At 40.3% G+C, this 23,395-nt stretch overlaps 2 protein-coding genes across 4 annotated transcripts in view; both read left to right on the forward strand.

Annotated features, from left to right (window-relative positions):
* The window catches only part of fer1l4 (fer-1 like family member 4), a 70,741-nt gene extending 58,468 nt beyond the window's left edge, over positions 1-12,273 (forward strand). For all 3 annotated transcript variants that reach the window (XM_055010696.1, XM_035955901.2, XM_023287450.3), the window contains 9 exons: positions 803-957; positions 1,038-1,219; positions 1,305-1,390; positions 1,475-1,573; positions 2,620-2,737; positions 2,994-3,117; positions 4,207-4,496; positions 8,842-8,942; positions 9,977-12,273. In XM_055010696.1, coding sequence (XP_054866671.1) covers positions 803-957; positions 1,038-1,219; positions 1,305-1,390; positions 1,475-1,573; positions 2,620-2,737; positions 2,994-3,117; positions 4,207-4,496; positions 8,842-8,942; positions 9,977-10,157 — 1,336 coding nt within the window. In that variant the 3' untranslated portion in view covers positions 10,158-12,273. The remainder of the gene's footprint in view (positions 1-802; positions 958-1,037; positions 1,220-1,304; positions 1,391-1,474; positions 1,574-2,619; positions 2,738-2,993; positions 3,118-4,206; positions 4,497-8,841; positions 8,943-9,976) is intronic.
* A 1,545-nt stretch (positions 12,274-13,818) lies between these two features.
* unm_sa1614 (un-named sa1614) overlaps positions 13,819-23,395 on the forward strand; it is a 52,419-nt gene continuing 42,842 nt past the window's right edge. The window contains exons 1-3 of the mRNA XM_023287446.3: positions 13,819-14,548; positions 19,312-19,384; positions 20,524-20,669. Coding sequence (XP_023143214.1) covers positions 14,423-14,548; positions 19,312-19,384; positions 20,524-20,669 — 345 coding nt within the window. The 5' untranslated portion in view covers positions 13,819-14,422. The remainder of the gene's footprint in view (positions 14,549-19,311; positions 19,385-20,523; positions 20,670-23,395) is intronic.

A 23,395-nucleotide genomic window follows, 5' to 3' on the forward strand; every position in this document is an offset into this window, starting at 1 on the left:
CAAGTTTATTCCAAAAACATCACCCAAATCTGGCAAAAATTCCCCTCAGAATCAGTTGATTTTTAATCTACAGTAACTTTAGTTTATTTTATTATTAGTCCAGGCAAAGTTTTACCTTCATACTAGAACATATTTTCAGAGCTCCATTCCTTAGAAGTACTTAGAGATGGGACCAAATTTTACACTTTTTAATGACTTTTTCCTCAGCACAGCAGATAGAAATTTTCAGAGCTGAAAAACACATCTGAGTTCTGTTAAAAACTGCAACTAGATCAATTTTGATTCACTCCAGGTGTCACATTACAAAGACCAAATCTGTTTTTTGTTCATTTTTTTTCTTTAACCAACTTTGACCAGCAATATCATGGGATGTATCATAGTTTAAACAGTAAAACTGTCTGTGAGTCCCAGAAACAATCATTGGTACCCTGGATGTATTTTCTGATAATTCACCAGAGAAAACTTTAAAAAGTGCATTCTGGGTAAACTTTGAAGGCTCATATCAGCATGTGTGATAGGTGGTTGGTCAGAACAAGTTCTAAACAATAAAAGGACAATTTTTACTCACATCTGATACAAGGATCATCTAATAGACATGATTCCTTCTGTGGAAAAATCATTTTCTGCAAGTTCTGACTGCAAGAACTGTCTCTATAGAACCTTTTTCAGGAGATAAATATACCTGAAAATGACGGTTATGAAGTTTTCGTCCCAAATTCCTGCAGTAGAAATCTACTTTTCAACGCCAGACGTATGCACTGTTGCTCCTGAACATACTGTTGATCTTTGCCTCTCTCCACAGCGATGGTTACAATATGTGGCGTGATGCAAAGAAGCCGTCCACCATCCTAGCTGAGCTCTGCAGGAAGAACGGAATCCCGTCTCCAGAGTACCGACTACATGAAGTCAAAGTCCTCAACAAAATCTTCAAAATACCACCAGATGCAGTTCCAGAAGGTAGGACAGACGGACAGGTAAATGGAACCAGACTCAGTCAGTAAGTGAAGGATTGTTGTTCTTGTTGTTGTTCTTGTCAGTTCTTCTGAAGAAGAACGAGCGCTCTCCAGAGGAGCAGGCAGAGATGGAGGAACATTCAGCCCTGAGCGTGCTGCAGCGGTGGGGGGAGATGAACGAGTTCCTCCCTGGAGCTATCCCTCTGGTACCAGAACACGTGGAGATCCGGTCTCTGCAGAACCAGAGCAACCTTGGACTGCCACAGGTAACCTCCACACAACGTTCAGGAGAACACGGAGATGCTGCTGTAACAAGACGTCGTTAACAGTGTGGGTATCTTCATGCTGCAGGGTTACCTTCACATGTGGGTGGACATGTTTCCCACCGACATTCCCGCTCCGCCTGCTGTGGACATTAAGCCCCGCCTCCCCGAACAGTACGTCAGCGCTCTGTCAGGACAGAACAACGGAATAAGGACATAGTTCTAAGAATATCCTTGTTGTTGTTTCCATGGTGACAGATATGAGCTGCGGGTGATCATCTGGAACACCGATGACGTGTTTCTGGACGATGTCAACCCATTTACAGGCGACCCGTCCTCCGACATCTACGTTAAAGGGTCAGGTTCACTCAGACTGACTGCTTTTATATTTTTACAGCAGAACCGACACAGTTTGATTGGATCAGGATCATCGACTCAGGTTATTCTGTGTTGTCCTTTTAGCTGTGAAGACTCCACAGCTAGCATGGAACACAGCACTGGCTAACATTAGAGAACGTTTCAGGAATATTTTCATTTCCACAAATGTTCCGATAAAGTTCATATAATGTTTTAACGTAAACATTCAGAGGACGTTGTTAGGAACACAGATTATGTTCTATGATAAAAAGGAGGAACGTTCTCAAAATAGCATTCAAAAAAGCTTTTCCAGATGCTATCGAGGCTTTAGATCATTTTTATAAGACGTTCCTGCAATGTGATATCACAACAGAGGTGCCGCACTCTTCCCACAATGTTCTTAGGAGGTTTTGGAGATTACAGAAAAGCTCTTCTGAAAACATCCCTCCCTCAATGAAAACAAAGAAGGTTCTCAAACAAACATTCACCCCAAATTTTCCAGATGTTATTGAGGCCTCAGATGACAGAATAAGAAGTTCCTGTTACATGATGTATGAACAAAGGTGGACAATTCTACCTGCAATGTTCTGAGGATGTTTCAGGGATGTTTTTGAGGAACACATTATAGAACGTTCTTCTATGAAACATTCTCACAACAGAAGTATGTTCTCACACCAACATTCAAAAACATTTTTGCGATGTCAAGACGTCAGATGTTTTTTGTACGTAACATTTTATAACGTTATTGCAATGTGATATGTTAAAAGTAGAACATTTTGTCTATTTGTTGAGGGAACACATCATAGAACATTCTTATTTAAAACATTTTTACAATGATTTCAAAGTGAGGATGTTCTCAGTGCAACGTTCAGAAAAGGTTTTCCACATGTAATCAAGACCTCAGATAAGAAAATGTTCTTTATCCACAATAATACATGATAACAGAGTAAGAACGTTCTTAGTGCAACAATCACTTTTTAGAACTTTGCAGCATAACAACAAATAACTTCTGGCTGGGTCACTGTTCTGTTGTGTTCTCCGTTTAGTTGGATTAAAGGACTGGAAGGAGACAAACAGGAGACCGACGTCCACTTCAACTCTCTGACCGGAGAAGGAAACTTCAACTGGAGATTTGTTTTCCGCTTTGACTACCTTCCTACAGAGGTAAAGAAATGTTCTAGCACCTCCAGGGCTACAACTACTGGTTATTTTTTCTTCATTTCATAATTTTTTACAATAGTAATAATTAAAGTAAAGAGATCTTGTTCACAAGTGTGAGATTGACGGGTAGATTGGTGCACAGTCAGCAGTGATTTGGGTGTTGTACCTGATTACTATGTATACTCTTTACCCTGAACCCTGCAGTCTCTCCGGTGTGCTACAAGGAGTTAATGGTGTCTGTATGGTTCTTCTCCTGTAGAAAGAGGTGGTTTATAAGAAGAAGGAGTCCATCTTCTCTCTGGAGGAGTCCGAGTTTCGTCAGCCAGCTGTTCTGACGCTGCAGGTCTGGGACTACGACCGCATCACAGCCAATGATTTTCTGGGTAGGATGTTCTGTGCATTCACAAATCCTATCAAGTATTTACATTTTTGTAAATACACAGACATTCATGCTGCATCTATAAATGTCATCTTCACAGCACCTTTTGCACTTATGCAGCTTCATGTCTTTCCGCCCATTCTTCACTGTCAGGACTATGCATTCGCTGGTACTCCTGGTCAGGTTCACACTAAACAAGTTATCTTGGTCTCATCTGACTAAAGAATGTTCTCCCAACATTCATCAGACTTCTGTTCATGTTATTTAACAAAGTTTTATCCAGAAGTTTTTCTCTGAACAGCAACAGTTTTTTTTCTAGTCCTCCGTCCATAGAGGTTGATGTTCTGAAGTGTCCTTCACTATCTGAGCTTCACAGAAACTCTGACCTCCATTGATAACTCCTGTACCAAGTCTGAAGCAGCTGCCGTCAGTTTTTCACAGCCAGATTGTGAAAGTAGTTCAGAGTCTGTGGAGTCATTTTAGGCGGACGACCACTGCAGCCCTGATTAGTGGTACTATGACTCCTTCTATACCTCCTGGTTACTGCTGGCACTGTGGTTCACTGATGTGAAGTTCCCCGCTGATCTTCCTGGATCTTTTTCCATCATTGTAAAGTCTCCCAGTCAGATTTTTCAGTTCCTCTGTTCAATTCCTTTCCATGTGGAGCCATAATGAAGACATAGACATAGTCCATAGGTCCAATACTAATAAAGAACCATGTTCATGGACTTAGTTTGACTGGAAATCACAGTTTAGCTTCAGTGATCACAGTTTTATGAGTTATGTCTCAGTGATCAAAGCTAAATTAATTTTTGTTGTAATGAGGTTTTACTTTGGGGCTTCAATTTTCAATATAGTCTTCCTGTAGTATTTGTTTCTAATGGCTCATAAGAAGAAAAACTCTGCTTGTAAACAGGAAACAATTACGTTTTTAATCATTTTGCACTTAAATTCTTTTTCACAATGGTGTGCCAACATTTTACTGTAGTCTTGAGTTTATTTTGATGTAACATTCAAGATGCATCACGAGATAAAACTCTTTCACCACTAAACCAGTACTCATTATCCTAAAATCTTCCTCCTCCTCTTTCAGGCTCCCTCGAGTTTAGTCTCAGCGACATGGTTCGACCTGCAAAATCAGCCACCAAGTGTACAATAGAGATGGCGAAGGATCGGGCCAGCCCTCGGTTCTCCATCTTTCGTGCTAAGAAGATGAAGGGCTGGTGGCCGCTGATCCGCCTGAAGACGGCCGAGGACTTCGAGAGGAAGGAGAAGGAAAAGGAGGAGGCCAAGAAGAAGAAGAAGACCAAGGACAAGAGGAGCAAACTGAGGCAGGAGGACATCCAGTACACCGACAGCCTGGGCAACACTTTCCTGTTAATGGTAAAAAAAAAAAAAAATAATAACACACCACGTTAATGTCAAACTAAAGTTGCCCAACAAACCAAGACAAAATCTGAAGCTCATCTTTTGCTTCCATTTTAATGAAATGTTGTTATTGCACTGAAATGTGTGAATTCAGTGTGAAATGATTGGGTTTTAAATTTGAAGTACCTACAAAACAATGGTAAAAAACAAACTATGAGGTTCATTAATCACTGCAATCTGTACGTTTAACGTCTTGGTTTGTTTGGGGCAGCACTGGGAGTATGCTTTTTTTTGTTCAGATATCCTTCTGAATTTAAAACTCCAAAGAGTCTTTACAAAACTACCAAAATTGCACCATTTAGCAGAGACACAAACTGTAGAAACTGAGAATCTACTCATCTGTATGTAACCAAATCTTTGCTTGAAATCGTGATGTTACATTTTAGTCACGTCTCACTTAAATATTCATCCAAAAAATTTAAATAAATTTAAAAAATAGAAAATATAGAAAAAGATAGCGGCACGCGTGCAGATGCAGCGGCCCGGTGCTCTCCACTACTTAGCAATTTTCTTGTTTTATTGTTTGTCCTGAAATTTCTTTTTCATCACGGACTCATTGTCGCTCATGTACAGTACAGCAGAGCTGAGTTGTTCATGGTTTTGGACAACATAAACCGCTGCTCGTTTGCAAATAGTTGGGACTCTATTCCACCAGAGATCCGGACGACTGAGGACTCCACTTTCACCATCCCCCCGCTGAAGTGGCGCCGGCGGAGGCATCGTAAACAAAAGAGAGGGAAAAGAGCGGGGCTAAGGGCTAAGCTAAACGCTAACCCCTACAAACCGACCATTCCAAGTCTTTTTCTCGCCAACTCCCGGTCACTGAACAACAAAATGGATGAGGTACAACTGCAGATTACCTCACGCTGTTTGGACTACTGTGTGATGGTAATAACAAAGACTTGGCTGGACTCTCTCACCCCAGATGCCGCGATCGAGCTAGCAGGCCACGCTAACTTCAGAGCGGACAGAACAATGGAGTCCCGTAAGAGATGCGGTGGAGGACTGTGTGTTTATGTGAACAACAACTAGTGCACTAACACCACAGTCAAAGACATTTACTGCTGTCCAGACGTAGAGTATTTAATGGTACAGTGTAGACCTTTTTATTTACCAAGAGAGCTCACATCGGTCATCATAGCCGCAGTTTATGTGCCGCCGCAAGCTAATGCTAAGGTTGCTATGGAAACACTACAATGTTCCATAAACCAGCAGCTACCAGCGCACCGGACTGTGCTATGATTGCGGCAGGACACTTTAATCATGCCAACCTGAAGTCAGTACGGCCAAGATTCTTTAAAAATGTGAGTTTTCCAATGAGGGAAAGTAACATCCTGGACCAGGTCTACACAAACATTCCAGACACCTACAAAGCCACCCCCCTGCCACATCTTGGACTCTCAGATCATCTCTCTCTGTCCGTGATTCCTGCTTATAAACCTAAGATCTGCAGTCAACAACAATCACCAAAAACAATTTGTGTATGGACTGAAGAAGCCACCTCAGCCCTGCAGGATTGTTTTGAGACCACAGACTGGGGGATATTTAGAGAAGGGGCAGACCAAGTGAGTCACACATCGGCTGTACTCTCCTACATCAAATTCTGCTCTGAGAGTGTCACATCAACAAGGACTATTAAAGTGTTCCCCAACCAAAAGCCATGGTTTAACAGCGAGGTGCATGCCCTGCTGAGAGCGCGGGATGCTGCTTTCAAATCAGGAGATCAACAGATTTATAAAGAGGCACGGCAGTCCCTGCAGAAAGGCCTCAAAACGGCCAAGTGCAAATACAAACAGCGCATTGAGGAACACTTTGACAAAAACAACACCCGGAACATGTGGCAGGGGTCAAGAGACTCACGGGCTATAAGGATGGTCACACGATGTCAGACTCCAGAGACCTACCAGATACTCTGAACCAGTTCTCCGCTTGTTTTGACCAACGCAACGGACAGGCCCACTCCTTCACTGCTCGTCCAGAGAGGGACGACACCCCCATCCAGCTGCAGCAGCATCAGGTCAGAGCCACCCTGAGCAGAGTCAACACGAGGAAAGCACCTGGTCCAGACGGTGTCACAGGAAGAGTGCTCAAGTCATGTGCAAAACAGCTAGCAGAGGTTTTCACCACCATCTTTAACCTCTCGCTACTCCAGTCTACAGTCCCCACCTGCCTTAAGACAGCCACCATCGTCCCTGTGCCCAAGAAGAGCACAGTGAGCTGCCTGAATGACTATCACCCTGTTGCTCTAACCCCCATCATAACCAAATGCTTTGAAAGACTCATATCTTCCCATATTAAGGCTGCTATTCCTGCTGACCTCGATCCACATCAGTTTGCATACAGGGTAAACAGGTCAACGGAAGACGCCATCATCACATCTCTCCACACAGCCCTCACACACCTGGAAGGGAGTAACACCTATGTGATGGATGCTGTTTGTGGATATCAGCTCTGCCTTTAATACAGTTCTCCCTCATGAACTGGTTATGAAGTTGAGCAACCTTAGGCTCGGCAGCTCACTGTGCTCCTGGATATTGGACTTCCTCAGCAACAGACCTCAGAACATCAGGATCAGAGACCACATCTCCTCCACTCTCACCCTGAACACCAGCACTCGTCAGGGGTGTGTCCTCAGCCCCCTCCTCTACTCTCTGTTCACACACGACTGCTCTCCTGTTCACTCCAGCAACTCCATCATTCCGTTTGCTGATGACACCACCATCATAGGACTGATTAGAGACAACAATGAATCAGCCTACAGGGAGGAGGTCCAGCATCTGCGACGATGGTGTCACCACAACAACCTGAACCTCAACACTGGAAAGACCAAGGAGATGGTCTTGGACTTTAGAAGATCCAAGCGAACTGAGCACTCCACCCTCTACATTGATGGAGAGGAGGTAGAGAGGGTGGAGAGCTTCAGGTTCCTAGGGGTCCACATCTCTGCGGACACCAGGTGGGGAGGGCCCAACAGAGACTGTACTTCCTCAGGAAGCTGCGTCACGCTCATCTCCCCCAAAAGCTGCTCATAAACTTCTATCGCTCCACCATTAAGAGTCTCCTGACCTACTGCTGTACAGTGTGGTTCACCTACTGCACTGCAGAAGACAGGAAGGACCTGCAATGGGTAGTGAGAGCAGCAGAGCAGGTGATTGGGACCACACTACCTCCCCTCAGAGACGTTTACACCAGCAGAGTTCAGAGGAAAGCCAGGGGAATCACCAGAGACCCATCACACCCAGGACACTCTCTGTTCTCTTCCCTCCCCTCAGGTAGACGTTACAGGACACTTAGAGTCAAAACCAACAGACTCAAACAAGCTGTCAAATGTCTGCTCCCTCCCCCCTGAACGACAATACCACATACCTGCAAGTGCAATATTTATGAGTCAGTGCAATTTATACCATGTGCAATTTTGCTTTATGTTGTATATAGCTTTTAAAGGTGTTTTGCTCTTATGCTGTATATATTTTTGTAAGGTGTGTTATATAGACTATTTTTGATGTTGCTATTTGGAGAGCACTAAACCGATTTTCATTGTTCTCTGTAACAGTGACAATAAAGATCTATTCTATTCTAAAAAATTGTCCTAACCACATTCTGTAAAAGACAAAAAATTATAAGTTTCTTTGTACAGCCATGAAGTAGGGCTGCCGCTAACGACGAATCGATGAATTGCCTGAGCACGACACGTCATCAAAAGCGGAAGTGAACGCACAATGCAACAGCAATCAGCGTCCCAGCGGAGCGCGTAACACGGACGGACATCCGTGCTGCATTGCACATATATATTATATATGCTCAATACAGCGCTGCCATCCGCACTGTATTGTAAACGCGGATGCCCACGCTGTATCGTAAACGTGGATGGCCGCGCTGTATTGAGCATATATAATATATATGTGCAATGCAGCACGGATGTCCGTCCGTGTTACGTGCTCCGCTCGGACGGTGATTGCTGTTGCATTGCGCGCTCACTTCCGCTTTTGATGGCGTATCGTGCTCAGGCGATTCGTTGTTAGCGGCAGCCCGACCATGAAGCCACTATTGACTCTCACCAACAGCCCTGTGACAAAAATTCAGTGATTTCTCAGCTCAACTGTATGCAGTGATATAAATGTAAGTTCCTGAAATCAAATGAAACTGAAACTAAAATTAGTGCTGCAGAAATGTGTCCCACCTCATTGTTTCCTTCCAGACTTTTGCTGCTTTCTATTTAAATAATTCTACTCAAACAATAACAAGGACAAACAAATATTACTCAAATATTTGTGGTGACTGACATTGTGTTTGTCTGCAGGGGAAGGTGGAGGCGGAGCTTCAGCTGGTGCCGTTGGAGCAGGCCGAGGCAAACCCAGTGGGACGGGGACGTAAAGAACCAGAACCTCTGGACAAACCAAAGTAACACACACACCAATAGAGATAAACTCAACTTTGTTCTCCTTTTGTTAACCCCTGAAAGCAAATCTGCTGATTACTCTAATTTTGTTTAAACAGATGTTATACTGTAGATTTTACTGTTTTGAATGTGATGTGACCGAACCTGTAGTCTTCTGTGCACTCTGTTCAGGTCTAAACTAGTGTAAATTGGTGTTAACTGGTATAGACAGATGTAAAAAGATATAAAGAAACTGGTGTAGACAGGTGTAAATTATTGTAAACGTGTGCATAGGTGCCAAAAGTTGTAAACGGGTGTAGACAGATATAAACTAGTATAAACAGGTGTTAACTGGTATAAAAAAAAATGTAAAAAGGTGTAAAGAGATGGAAACAGGTGTTAACTTGATGGTTGTAAACAAGCGTAAATGGCTGTAAACTGGTTAAAAGTGGTATAAACAGGTGTAAAGTGGTGTAAGTAGCATAAATTTGCATAAAGTGGTGCAAAAACATGTAAACAAACTTGTGTAGATGGGTGTAGGCCAGGATAAACAAGTGTTAACTGGTATAAAAAGATGTAAAGAGGCGTAAACTAATATGTAAACAGGTGTAAACTGGTCTAAATAGGTGTAAAGTGGCGTAAACAGGTGTAAAAAGGCATAAACAGACTGGTGTAGATGGTTGTTGGTCAGTATGAACATGTAAACTGGTATAAACTGGTGTAAACAGATGTAAACTGGTATAAACTAATCTAAATTGGTATAAACTGGTATAACCTGGTGTAAACTGGTATAAACTAATCTAAATTGGTATAACCTGATGTAAACTGGTATAAACTAACCTAAACTGGTATAAACTGGTGTAAACTGATATAAGCTGGTGTAAACTGATATAAACTGGTATAAACTGGTGTAAATTGGTATAAACTGGTGTACACTGACATAAACTAATCTAAATTGGTGTAAACTGATATAAACTGGTGTAAAATGATGTAAACTGGTATGAACTGATGTAAACTGGTGTAAACTGGTAAAAATTGTCTCCTGTTGTCTCTCCAGTCGTCCCACCACCAACTTCTCCTGGTTCATCAACCCAATGAAGACCTTCATCTTCCTCATCTGGAAGAAATACAAGAAGTACATCATCGCTCTGGTCATCCTGGTCATCCTGGCGCTCTTCCTCGCCCTCATCATCTACACGTTGCCTCAGCAGATCACCTCCCTCATCGTCAAAGGATGAAGAAGCCTGCGGAGTCTTCATCACCTGAACTGTCTCAGGTTTCTGATCCTGAATTGATCAGTGTCACATTTACTCATGATTCCAACTGCTATAAATCTGTATGATTAAATACAGTCAGCCTGGGTGAACTAGATTACCCAGCAACCTCAGGGATCTGAATTATTGTCAGATTATTGGACACTTCTTACTCCACATTTAAACTTCATATTAACATTATGTCATATAATACTATTTGACTGTAAAACCTGAATCAGTATCTTTCTTTGGATAAAACATAACCACTGTAATAAGCCTATTGTTATTTTTGATTAATTATAGTTGTGATTTTAATATTTTTTATAGTGGTGGGACGCGATTAAAAAATTTAATTAATTACAGTCTTTGTAATTAATTAATCACAATTAATTGCAGTTTTGTCAAATAGCAATATTTGACACAATAAGTGAAGTTTTTCAATTCAAATAAAATTGTGGTTGAGAGTTGAATCAATGAATAGACATATACCTGTTTATAATTTAAAATTTATTTTAAAAAAGAAAAATGGGACATATAGAAAAAAGTGATTTTGGTGACTTAAAGCCTGAATTTAGTTGTTTTTTCCACTGTATGGCACATAAAATCAGCATAAGTAGTTCAAGGAGCTTCAGAAAGTTGAAAATCCAGAGATTCACTGTTTTCATCTTTTCTGGGTCTGATAAATGGTGGAATTTTGATGGTTCTTTTTATAGGAATATCAATTTTTATTTATTTTTTTATGAACAAAAAGTTTATAAAGTTATAAAAAGAGATATTTTTGTTGTTTAGGTTATTCCTCCTTCAAGGAGGCAGAGCCTCGACGGAGTAAAAACTTAAACCACAAAAATGTTTCATTTCTATTTATCTGCATTTTTCATCTGTCTGCTACATTCACAGATTACTGCAAATCTAAGTGCAATTATAGCGATTTTATTCAACATTTTAAGACTTTCTGTAAACTCAAGCACTCTCTACAAAAGTGGTCTATTATGGGATGGCTACATTGTTAGCCGTTAGCATGACTCGTAGCTAACGTTAGCTCTGGTGCTAACAGCAACATGTTTTACATTGAGGTGAAACGTCGGCTTGAAGTGACACAGTGATCAGGAAACTCTTTGTTGTACAATTTGCACACAACCAGGCTTTTATCCAAGCTGCCATCGGGAAGATTTTTAAAAGAAAACTTTCTGCCCAACAAGCTCAGTTTCATCTTCCTTCACTGTTCACCAGTGCCTGACTTCACTCAGTGCTTCCTGTGCTTCTTCTTCATGGCTACAAACAGACTTCAGGTTCATTACCGCCACCTACTGGGCTGGAGTGTTCATCAGCGTTACCGGTGTGCCAGAAATGTGGGAACTGAGGAGGGTGCAACTAATTGCGTCAATATTTCTATTATTATATTTATAATATTTTCGCCGTAATTAATTAATCTCAATTAACGCGTTAAGGTCCCAGCCCTAATTTTTTTATCTTGAATGTAAATTAAGTCAGTATATTTGAACACATTTATTATTTTAAGTTTCATTTTGCACTGACTCAGTACTGAAGTTAATATTCTTATTTGTACCAGTTTGAAAATGATTAATCTGAATGCTAGCTGCTGTTTCTCAGATTTAAATAAATATTATTATCATTTAGAAACAATGGTTCTCTCAGTCTAACAGCGGAAAAAAATTACTTAAAAGATGATTATTTCTTTCTCATGCACTTCTCAGTTTCTGTCAAGTGATTTTGTGCACCAGTCATAGTTTTGCGATATTTAAATGTGAATTTGCTCACCCTGTCAAAATGAAGCAGATCAAAAGGGTTTTTGTTCAACCTTTTTATTTTTAATTATACCAGATGATGTGCTTTTCTTTGAGTGTGACCTATTTAGATGCAATTATTCAGTGTTATAAAGAAACTCCTGATATTTTGAAGTGAGATTTCGGGGGGTTTAAAAATAATAATCTGCAAGTCAGATGAAAAATGTAGAGGTTCTGCATTAAACCAACCTAATAAAAGAAAAATAGAGGAACATCAGTAACAAACTGCAGTTGAATTACTAAAGTAAAAGTTCTGGTCTTGTCCCTTTGACTGATAATAAATGTGATTATGTGAACTTGGTTGGTCTGTGGCTGCAAACATTTAAATCTTCCATATTTTCCCATTTTTTTTAAAGCAAATTAATTTCTTGCATCTTCAGATTGTGTTTTTCAGTGTTTCAACTCCAAACACCACAAATATGACTGATTCCTTCGTGACTGTATAACTCCTGGTTTTCTAAATGTTCTGTTTCAATTTCTGTAGCTTTAAATGCTGCTGCTGGTCCCGCCTCCTTCAGGAAGAAGACGCTCTCTGTCTGTGATTGACAGATGAATGCATGTGTGAAAGCAGGACTTTCTATCTAGTCATAAGTGGGTAGACAAAAGGTTGTAGTAAATGTCTTCTCATTCTCACAGCTTTTATTTTACACCTCCACAGTTTATGAGACAAACAAAACAGGAAAAAAAAACTTTTTCACTTCTTGGCCCCTATAAAGGAACCTTATGTTTTCTGGCTTGTGTTTGACATGCAAAGTTGAAGTAAAAATCAGGCCTCAGCCATCAGACTTTGTCCTCGTCTTGTGTCTGAACCTCAGGAAGTTAGAAATGGTTTGTTTACAGACGTTTACTCTGATTGTTTCCCCTGAGACTTCATTTTTGCTTTTTCATGGTTTATGTCATTCTACACTCTATAACAAAAAGGCAACTGTGCTAAAGTGCAATGTATACTATGTACAATATAATTTCATGTTTCCAAAATGAACATCATTAAATAATGTAACATTGGTATGATATTCAACAACTTAACTTTTATTAGATCCATTTATGCTGACATAAAACGAGTCAATTCCAGAATAAAATCCATGCATGTAACAGGAAAAATACATTGAATCAACTCTGATAAATTATATTGACTCAACACAAATACACTAACCTGAACCAACAGAGAAAATCTATTTAATTATGTGGAAATACTCTCTGTAATATAATTAAGTTCAATTTAAAAATTATTTATATGTAATTAAAAATGTTTACAGTCAAACTGTTTTATTTTGGATTAACTTAAACAGATTGAGGAAAATACTGCTTGCATGTGAATAAATAGCTTTATTTCAGCATGAAGCAGTTCTATTTTATTTACTAATCTAATTTTAATGCTGTAAAATTAGTCGGCTCAACTTGATTAAATTAAGTTGACTTTTTTTAGACTAAGTTGAATTGAGTCTAATAAATTAAGTTGACAAGACATTTACATAAAGTTCGACCAATGCTTAAATAAAGATGTTTAATTACCATCAAATACTTTCCAAATTTTTATTTATGTATCTATTTTTTTATGTTCAGTCAAAAAAATTAAGCCACAGTGAGGAGAAACGTTTGGAGTTTAAAGAAATCAAATTAATTACATTTTTTTTAAACATACATAAAGAGTCTGAATGGAACCATGAAAAGGGATTTTCAGATTATGCTGCTTTCAGCTTTTAATCCTATTTACATGTTTTTCTTTTCTTTTTTTGGCAAACAAATAAACTGGAAATGTTTTAGCTTCCGGTTTTAAGCGCATTAGTTAACCAGTAGCAGGTGTAATCTGCAGGAGCCTCTCAGTTAGACCTCCCAGTTAGACCTCCCAGTCCTTCCAGTGCACGGGCAGCAGTGCGCGCCCCCCGCGGCAGAGGACCCCGCTGCTGTGCACCGTGAACGCGCCTCTCGTCCATGCGGCGTGGATAAAGAAAGAAGCAAGCCGGAGATAGACGGACAGGAAGCCAAAGCGGGGCGCTCAGGCCGGGCTGCTCCCCTCCTCTGAAGCCGGTCCAGGTGTCCGGAGGTCCGGTTCTGCTGCTCGGCTCCTCCGCTCTTTGTCCGCCCGCTGCACAACGACACTGGGGCCGGTGTGTCTGCTGAGGACGCTGCACCGGAGGCGGATCGGTAGTTGAACGGACTGGTGGAGCAGAGTTTCCCTCAGTGATGAGATCTGCTGGATTTTATCACCTTTTGTTCGGGAATCAGCGCTAATTAGCGACTCATTCAGCCTCAGGGAGCCCGGGCTGGTGTCAGGGTCCCGGCTGGAGGTTCGGCTCCTCCTCGGAGGGTTTACCAGGCGGAATATTTAATTTTTATTCTCATTGTTACAACATCTGACTGTGAGGAGCGTCTGCGGAGCTCCGTCTATTGTGTGGAGAGTCTGTCCCGGTCCTCCTCCCCGGTCCTCCCCGGTCCAGCAGCACCATGCCGGAGTGTGTATCTGTGTGTGAGTTCGTGCAGGAGGTCCAGGAGGACTGGAGCTCTCCCACCACCTCCTCCTTCACCTCCAAGATGATCAGCTGCAGGAACACCGTCTACCTGCTGGAGGAGGTCTGAATATTATTATTAATGTCATGAAGTTGCTCAGAGAATCTCATTATTTTGTCTACACTCTAAAAAAAATACTGTTTAAAACAATCAACTGCTATTTTACAGGTTCCCCGTTTTGTTGAATTACAGAAAATACTTAGTAAAATTACAGAAAAAAAACATTAACTGTAAAAAAAAATGTTTACAAAATTGCTTTATTTTTACAAATAATAATTTGCTGTCTTTACAATGTGTGACTGAAAGATTACACAGTTTTAAAATATGTAAGTTAGCATAAATATCATTATTTATCGTTATTATTTGGTTAAGTTACAGATAATGGCTAGTAAAATTATTTTTAAAATACTTGCATGTTAACTGTTAGAAACAAACAAACAAAAATAAAATAAACAAACAAAAACTTTCCAAAAATATTCTAAATAAATAATGTAAATGTAAATAATATCCACATCAAAGTTCTATAATTTATCAACTACTACATTCAAATTAGCAAAAAAAATTTAAGATAAAAAAAAAATATCATTAAAAATCAGCACTAAAAGAAAAAATATATTCAAGGATTGAAAAATTGTAAATCATTTAACTGTTATTTTACTGTTTTCCCTGTTTTGTTTAATTACAGATAACTAAAATCACAGAAAAGGGTAATTAACTTACATATTGACTCAGATAAAACAAAAAGGCCAAAACTGTGCATACCACATCCAAAATGTTCTTTTACACAGCGTGACCATAAAATACAATTATTTTACTGTATTTAAATCATCAGAAATATTTATTTTACAGATATTTGCTGTTATTTGAAAGAAACATTTGGTGTCTTAAAGACTAATAAATGGTAAATATTTTTTGTTGTGACTCCAGAACACTAAAAACCCCCCAAAAATCTACAAATTCCATATCAAAAATTCCTATTTTAGTATATTTAGTAAACAGTGTAAATGTAAAATGAAACTACTTTAGTGTGTTTAAATCAGCAAAAAAGGAAAAAGATTTTGCAAATATTTCAGACATAATTCTGCATATTCAAAACTGAAAAAGTAAGTCACTTTTGACTCTTATTGTACAGATTTTCACAATTTTGTTAAATTGTAGATAGAATTTCGTAACATCACAGAAAAACTATTGACGCATCGACTGAAAAAACAACAACCACAACAACAGAAGTCAAAACTGTCGGTAATGTTTGATTGTAAAATGACACTGCAAAATAGTTAATTTTTTTCCTGATTTAAACATGCTAAAGTTATTTAATGTTATGTTTACACCCAGTGGATTACAGGTAGTTTTGATGAAAATGTCTCCACAACAGTAGGACAATTCTAGGTGTTAGCATGACATGTGGCTAATGTGGCTAACATTAGCATTTTTTAAACCAGTAATCAAGAACTGGGTGATTATTGTGTTTTCATGTCGTGAAACTCAGCTGCTGTTTCCATCTTTGTCATTATTTGAATGAAAAGTTTACCTTTAAGAGTGTTTTTTTTTTTTTTTTTTACAGTGTTCTTACTAAGGGGCCTCTGAGCTGACCCTGAGCTGCTTCCATTCACTCCTCATATCTGTTCCTCTCTCTCTGTGTTATGTTGGTCTGCAGTTCTTCTTCTATTTTGAGATTGTTGCTGAATATTACATGAATGTAGTCTGCAACATTAAACACGTTTAAAGAAACATTAAGGCCGTGCACATCCGTGATGCACTCAGTCAGCTGATCTCTCTTTATTAGAGCACATATAGGTTCTATGTAGGTCTGTTATGGGGAAATTTCGTTCTTTCTTTTACTGTGTTTTGTCTGAAAAACACAAAGGTGGTAAAATAAAAGCTGTGAGAATATGAAAACACTATTCTTCGACATAACCTCCCAGCTTTACAACCAGTCAGAATTTTATTCAGTTTTATTCAGGAGCAAATAGCGGTCCAGCTTTGAGTAGCCCCGCCCCCTCACTGCTTCCAGGTGAACCAATCAGAATGAGCAGCTGCCTCTCAGTCCACCAGGTTTATATACGTTCTATGGCTGCTTCTGCTAAACTCTAAAATGTCCAAATCATGAACTAAACTCACCAAATGTTCTGCTGTAAGAGTGAACACAAGAATCTTCATGCACTGACAGCATCTGAGGAACTGAACACCCAGTGGATTACTATTGATGCTAATGTGCCCACAATGTTAGCTTGTGTGGCTAATGTGGCCAACATTAGAATTAGCCACAACAAAAGGAAAATGCTTTGGGTTAGCATGTTGTGCGGCTATTGTGGCATTAGCATTAACCACATATAGTAGATACAATAGCCAAATCCTTTGAGTTGGCTCACTGTGTGGCTAATGTGGCTACCATTATCTTTGGTGGTCTGTCCACAGGTCAGAGCTCTGTGGAAACTTTAATTTACACCATTAAACAAGGAGTGGGTGTGTTACTGTGTTTTCATGTTGTACTTCAGTTCAACCTTATCTCCGCTGCTGTTAGCATCTGTTAGCTTCTCTCCTGCTCTCTGTGCTCACATAAACTGCATTTTAATACAGCTGAATTCACAATTAAGCTGTTCTTATTCACATATATTCCTGTTTCTGTTGTCAGACAGCAGAACGATGAAACAGTAACTGAAACTCCCTCAGACGACACGTTAACCAGTAGTCACTTCATTTCAAAGCTGAAATGCTAAAAGCTGATGCTAAAATACAGATTTTGTAACAAACACAGGAGTTAAAAACAACATCAGCGCAAAAATTCAGATAATTCCAAGTAAAATGATCCTCAGGGAGAGAGTCTTGCTTCCACATGTGGGGCCAGCAGCAGCTCAGCTACATTTAAAGCTACAGACACTGAAACAGAACGTTTAGAACTAAACCAGGAGTCATACACTCATGGAGAAATCCAGCATCTTTGTGGTGTTTGGAGCTGAAACACTGGAAGAAATGTTCTGAGAACATGAGAAACTTTCATTAATCTGCAGAAAAAGAGCAAAAAGTTCTGAAGTTCTGAACTGAAACCAGAATCACTTCAAGGAATTTCATGTCAAGTCTAAAAACGAGCCTTTTTTGCTTTATTTATGAAGCGTCACATCACAAATGGCTGCAGAAAGAAAGGAGTGAATTATTGATGTTTTTGCAACAATCTCAGCTGTAAATTAGAAACTGTGAAGATGTTTTGTACTTTAGAATTAAAATCTTAAAGTTAATGGAAATACTTAACATTAAAGTTGAAAATGAGGATGAAAACTCACCAAATTTCTGTCTGAAATCGGTCCTTCTTTTAGCTTTACGAGTTAAACAGAATCCAAAAATTTACATGAAAGTATTCATTAATATAGTGTTTCAGGCTTTTCATCATTTTGTGCTGCATTAGATCTCAGCACTCCTTAGAAAATCAAATGTTAAGCCTGACTTCTTTAATTACTGTTCTCCACAAGTGCAACAATCTGCAGAATATTCTACAGTTAGAAAAGATAATACTCTAATTTAAATTCCTTCAGACTGACATGTCACAGAGTAAATGCATTTTTTTCTCTGAATCAATGACTTTGGCCCATATTGTGTAATTTATTGACATATATGGAGACTTTTGTGTTTTCTTATTGCTTTAAATGTAGTGTCCTTGTAAAGAAAGAGCTTTTTTCTCAGTGTCTCTTCGTGTTGAAATGGATATTTTTCCACTCAGGTGCACCTCCAAATATATAGTTGATAAATTTACAAACTCCAGTAAAGCTTATTTTGGGGCAAAAACACGAAACATTTTAAGCATTTTTAAAATCTGATTACTTTATGAAGTTCAGATGGTAAAAAAAAGAAGAAATTTAACAATTCATACAGCTTTTCAAGGCAGGAAGCAATTTTCCCCCCTAAAAAGCTGTAATTTACGACCTTCTGGCCTCCCTCGAACACAGCACTGGTCGCTGAAGCTACAGATTATCTCACGTTTATTAATAATCATCTCCGGCCCCTCATTACCGTCCAACAACAACGGCGATGAATACTGATGAGGGCTAATCTGTTGCCGTGGTAACATATGCTGCCTCGGTCGGGGGTACATGGTGGAGGGAGGAGGGGGCAGTTAGAGGCTGTTTTTCAAGCCAGCGTTCGGGTCAGTAACTCTGCGGAGGGAGGGATGGGGGAGATTCTGCTGCCTGCTAGTAAAAAACACACAAACAGCAGCAACACAAACTGTCCTAAACTGATTAATTGATCCTCTGGTTGATTGAGAAATCACACGAAAATGCCCTGAAAATTGCCCAAAAGATGCGAAATTACGTACACAACATATAAACACACAGGACTGCACAATGTACGCTGCACCACATCACTTTAACATCACAATATCTACCTATTAATTGCTATTTTTCTATTGTTTTTAAAGAATATTCTTACATAATGTCTTAGTTTTATTGCAGGACCTCAAGAACAGCCACTTTCTATTTCATTGCATGGACTATATGAACATGTGGCCAAAATAAACCTTGGTAGACCCAAAAATAATAAAGACAGAGATCTCGGTATAAATTATTAGTTGTTAAAATCGTCTGTGTGACTGAAGCTTAAAGCAGCTTCATGGGGAGGCTTCAGCTGATGACAACATGATGGTTTAACCCACACAGGAATGTAACTGCTATTGTCAGACAGCAGAATGCAGCTGAGTGTGTGTTGAGTCAGCAGGTGAACACACACACACACACACACACACACACACACACACACACACACACACACACACATACACACACACACACTGCAGATGATGCACAAACTAACCACTGTTGTTTGTGTTTGTTCAGGTTCTGGACAGCGACCGGTTGGTGCTGCAGAAGATGAAGAAAGCTGCGAAAGCCAAATACACATCAGGACAAGGTACACAAACACATAAAACCAAACAACTCAATAGACAAGAAAAATGCTGATCCGACCTCAACGATCTGCTTCAGGGCTGATCGATGCTTTGTTTAACTGATCAATAATAAGCAAGATCCACTTACGTCACACACCAATAAATGTGCTAATATTGCTATTTTAGCTATAAACACATCATTTGAGCAGCTATAGTTGATCCTAGTTTGTATTAAACATGATCTCTGGACTGAGGTCATTAAGTGTCACAGAAGTCTTTGTCACGGTGCCCCTTTACTAGCTAAACCCCCACAATGCTCTCTGCTGGTCTACATGTTACCCTAGAGTTCACCTCCTGTGGTCTCTACAATATTAAACAGTAAGAGGCACCACCCAGTGGAACACCCAGGTATTACAGCTGATCAACAATACATTTACTGACATTCATGTAGATAAGACAGGTTTTTACCGTCTTTTGGAGATTGTGGAGACACAGTACACCCTATCTTCTAACACTATATCTCAGTCAGTGTCTTCTGGAGCTACAGGGTAAGGTTCCTGAACAGCCTGGATGAAGAAATGCTGTTGTTGTAGGACTGAACAACTCGATCAGAGGTCATTAAGCATCACAGAAGTCTTAGTCATGGTGCCCCTTTACTAGCTAAACCCCTACAATGCTCTCCGCTAACCTAGATGAGCTAGCTGTAGTCTGAGTGACGCCTCCTCTGGTCTCTACTGTATTTAACAGTAAGAGGCTCCACCTGGTGGAACAATGGGGTACTACAGCTGATCTACAATTCATTTACTGACATCTGTCGAGAAAACAAGTTTTTACCGTCTTTTGGAGCTTGTGGAGTCACAGTACACGCTACCCTCTGCCACTATATTTCACTGGAGCTTTACAGTAGGGTTCCTGAACACCTACAGAACATTAAGGAACAGCTTGAAGTTTTTTTCTTAATGTGTTGCAGAGCCAATCAGCTGTCAAGCAGATACACTGAATTTGAATAACCTTCTTTAAGTGTGTATTGTGCAGGAAAATGGTGTCAGATCGGGCCTCAATGTGAGCATATACTAAATATTTAATGACTTGGATCAGATTGGGGGGAAATAAACCTCGACCAGAACATCCCTACGCTGTACTAACAGAGTTCCTCTGTCAGATCACGTTTCTCACCTGGAGCAGTACATCAACTCCATGGAGAAGCTGTCGGTCAACTGCCACTCAAACGGAGAGACGGAGGTCGGATCCGCCTTCTGCCGCCTGGCCGACTTTTCCAAAGAGCTGCTGTCGCCCATGAAGAACCTGGTGAGTGACGGCGGTGTGACATCACACAGGTCAAAGGTCACAACACCTGCACCTGATCACAGACTGGTTTAGAGATCTCAGTCAGGAATCTGCGGCCAAACTGGACAAACCTGAACTCTATGATCAGTGCTAGACTCATAACAAACCTCCAAATCCAAAAATGTAGTTGTCTTTAATTTTAAAACATTTCATTGGCTCTTGGGCTGTACAGTGGCGTGGTGGTTAGCACTTTGGCCTTGCAGCTTCGAGATCCCCGGTTCACATCCCCGCCTTCCTGGGATCTTTCTGCATGAGGTTTGCATGTTCTCACTGTGCATGTGTGGGGTTTCTCCAGGTACTCCAGCTTCCTCCCACAGTCCAAAAACATGCCGAGGTTAATTGATTATTATACAGTGGGTTGCAAAAGTATTCACACCCATGACCAAAACTCAATTTCTCAAAAGAGAACAAAGCAAAAGTGAGTTTCACCTGTTTATATGAAAGGAAATAGCACAGACACAACAATCCATCACTGTTTTTGTTCGTAAGCACTCTTTACTGTGAATAGATTGCAAAAGTCTGTATTTCATTGTTGCAAAAGTATTCACACCTTTGCACCGAAGATGTTACTTTGAGTCGAAAATGATTGCACACTATAAACTATTGCATCACAGTGTCACAGGAGTGTATTCAGTCACTTGTGACTTGTATAGGCTTGATTTCTCCCTATAAATAGTGCCCAATATTCACCTGTCCACAGTCATCTCATGGTTGTCAGCAGACAACAGTCATGAAGTCCAAGGAGCTGTCAGAAGACCTGAGAAAGAAAGTTGTAGAGAAGCATAGAGATGGGCAAAGCTATGTAGCCATCGCAAGTTCACTCAATGTGCCAAAAAGTACTGTTGCATCACTGGTCCAGAAGTGGAAGCGCCATGGTACCACTATGAACCTCCGGAGAACAGGGCGTCCCTCCAAGATCACGGCAAAAGGCAAGATGAAACTGCTCAGGGAAGCCAGAGCAAACCCCTCCGTCACTCTTGAAGACCTGGAGAAGTCTCTCCAGGGTGCTGGGACTAGCATACACAAGTCCACAATATCCCGCACTTTACACAAGGAAGGTCTCTATGGGCGTGTCGCAAAGAAGAAGCCATATCTGAAGAAACAACATCTCAAGGCTCGTTTGCAGTATGCTACCACACATCTGAAAGACACTCCTGCGATGTGGGAAAGTGTGATCTGGTCAGATGAAACGAAAATAGAACTTTTTGGCCTGAACACCAAGAAGTACGTTTGGCGCAAAGCCAACACAGCTGATGATCTGGCTCATACCATCCCTACCGTGAAACATGGAGGTGGGAGCATAATGCTCTGGGGCTGTTTCTCTTCCTCCGGTCCTGGTGAGCTTGTCCGTGTGCAAGGGATTATGAATAGTGCGAAATATATTGACATCCTGGAGAAAAACCTCTTCAAGTCTGCAAAAAGCCTGAACCTTGGGAGGAAGTTCACCTTTCAGCAGGATAATGATCCAAAACATACGGCTCGAGTGACACAAGAATGGCTCAGGAAGAAGAAAGTGAAGGTTCTAGACTGGCCCAGTCAAAGCCCAGATCTCAACCCGATAGAAAACCTGTGGAGGGATCTGAAGATTGCCGTCCACTGAAGGTCACCAAGTAACCTGACTCAGCTGGAGCAGTATTGCAAAGAGGAGTGGGCAAAACTGTCCAAGGACCATTGCGCAAAACTCGTTGCTAGCTATCCAAAGCGATTGGAAGCTGTTATTGCTGCTAAAGGAGCTGCAACCAAGTACTGACTGTGACTTAATGACTTAGTGTGAATACTTTTGCAACAATGAAATACAGACTTTTGCAATCTATTCATAGTAAAGAGTGCTTGCGAACAAAAACAGTGATGGATTGCTGTGTCTGTGCTGTTTCCTTTCATATAAACAGGTGAAACTCACTTTTGCTTTGTTCTGTTCTGAGAAATTGAGTTTTGGTCATGGGTGTGAATACTTTTGCAACCCACTGTAAATTGTCCGTAGGTGTGAATGTGATTGTTTGTCTGTATATATAGCCCTGTGATAGACTGGTGACCTGTCCTGGTGAACCTTCACCCTAAGTCAGCTGGGATAGACTCCAGCACTCCGACCCTAATGAGGATTGAGTGGTGTATAGATAATGGATGGATGGATGATTGGCTCTTCATTGATCATTTCAAACTTCAACTTGGAAAACCTCCAGTTAGTCCTCTGAACATCTAGCGATTTCTGGACATTTTTCTTCACTGTGGGTTCATTGTTCACTGCATTATAAAGTCCTGAACCTCTATGGAGACAGAACAACCATGAAGAAAGAGAGAGAACTCAGAAATGTCCTCTGTGCAGAATGACACAGTCAGAATGGCAGATTCAATCATTAAATAATCATTAAATTAAATAGTAGAATTTCTTTGATTATTTATTTTATGAAAATTGAGAAAACCTGGAATTAACATGTCCTCATTTAACAGTTTTTATTGAATTTCACATTAACTTCATTGTGATGCATTTTGTTTGCGGCGTACATTGCAGGTAAGAATATAGAACACAGAATTGTTGACGCAGCATTTCAGTTACAATATTTAAAGTTATCCCTCTTCTCCCATGCCCCACTCATCCAATCCCACCCCACCCCATCCCACCTTATCCTACCCCACCCCACCCCATGCCACCTTATCCTACCCCACCCCACCCCAGCCCTCCTTTTAGC

This window comes from Amphiprion ocellaris, chromosome 5 (genome assembly GCF_022539595.1).
Source record: "Amphiprion ocellaris isolate individual 3 ecotype Okinawa chromosome 5, ASM2253959v1, whole genome shotgun sequence".
In the NCBI taxonomy this organism is placed as follows: domain Eukaryota; kingdom Metazoa; phylum Chordata; class Actinopteri; family Pomacentridae; genus Amphiprion; species Amphiprion ocellaris.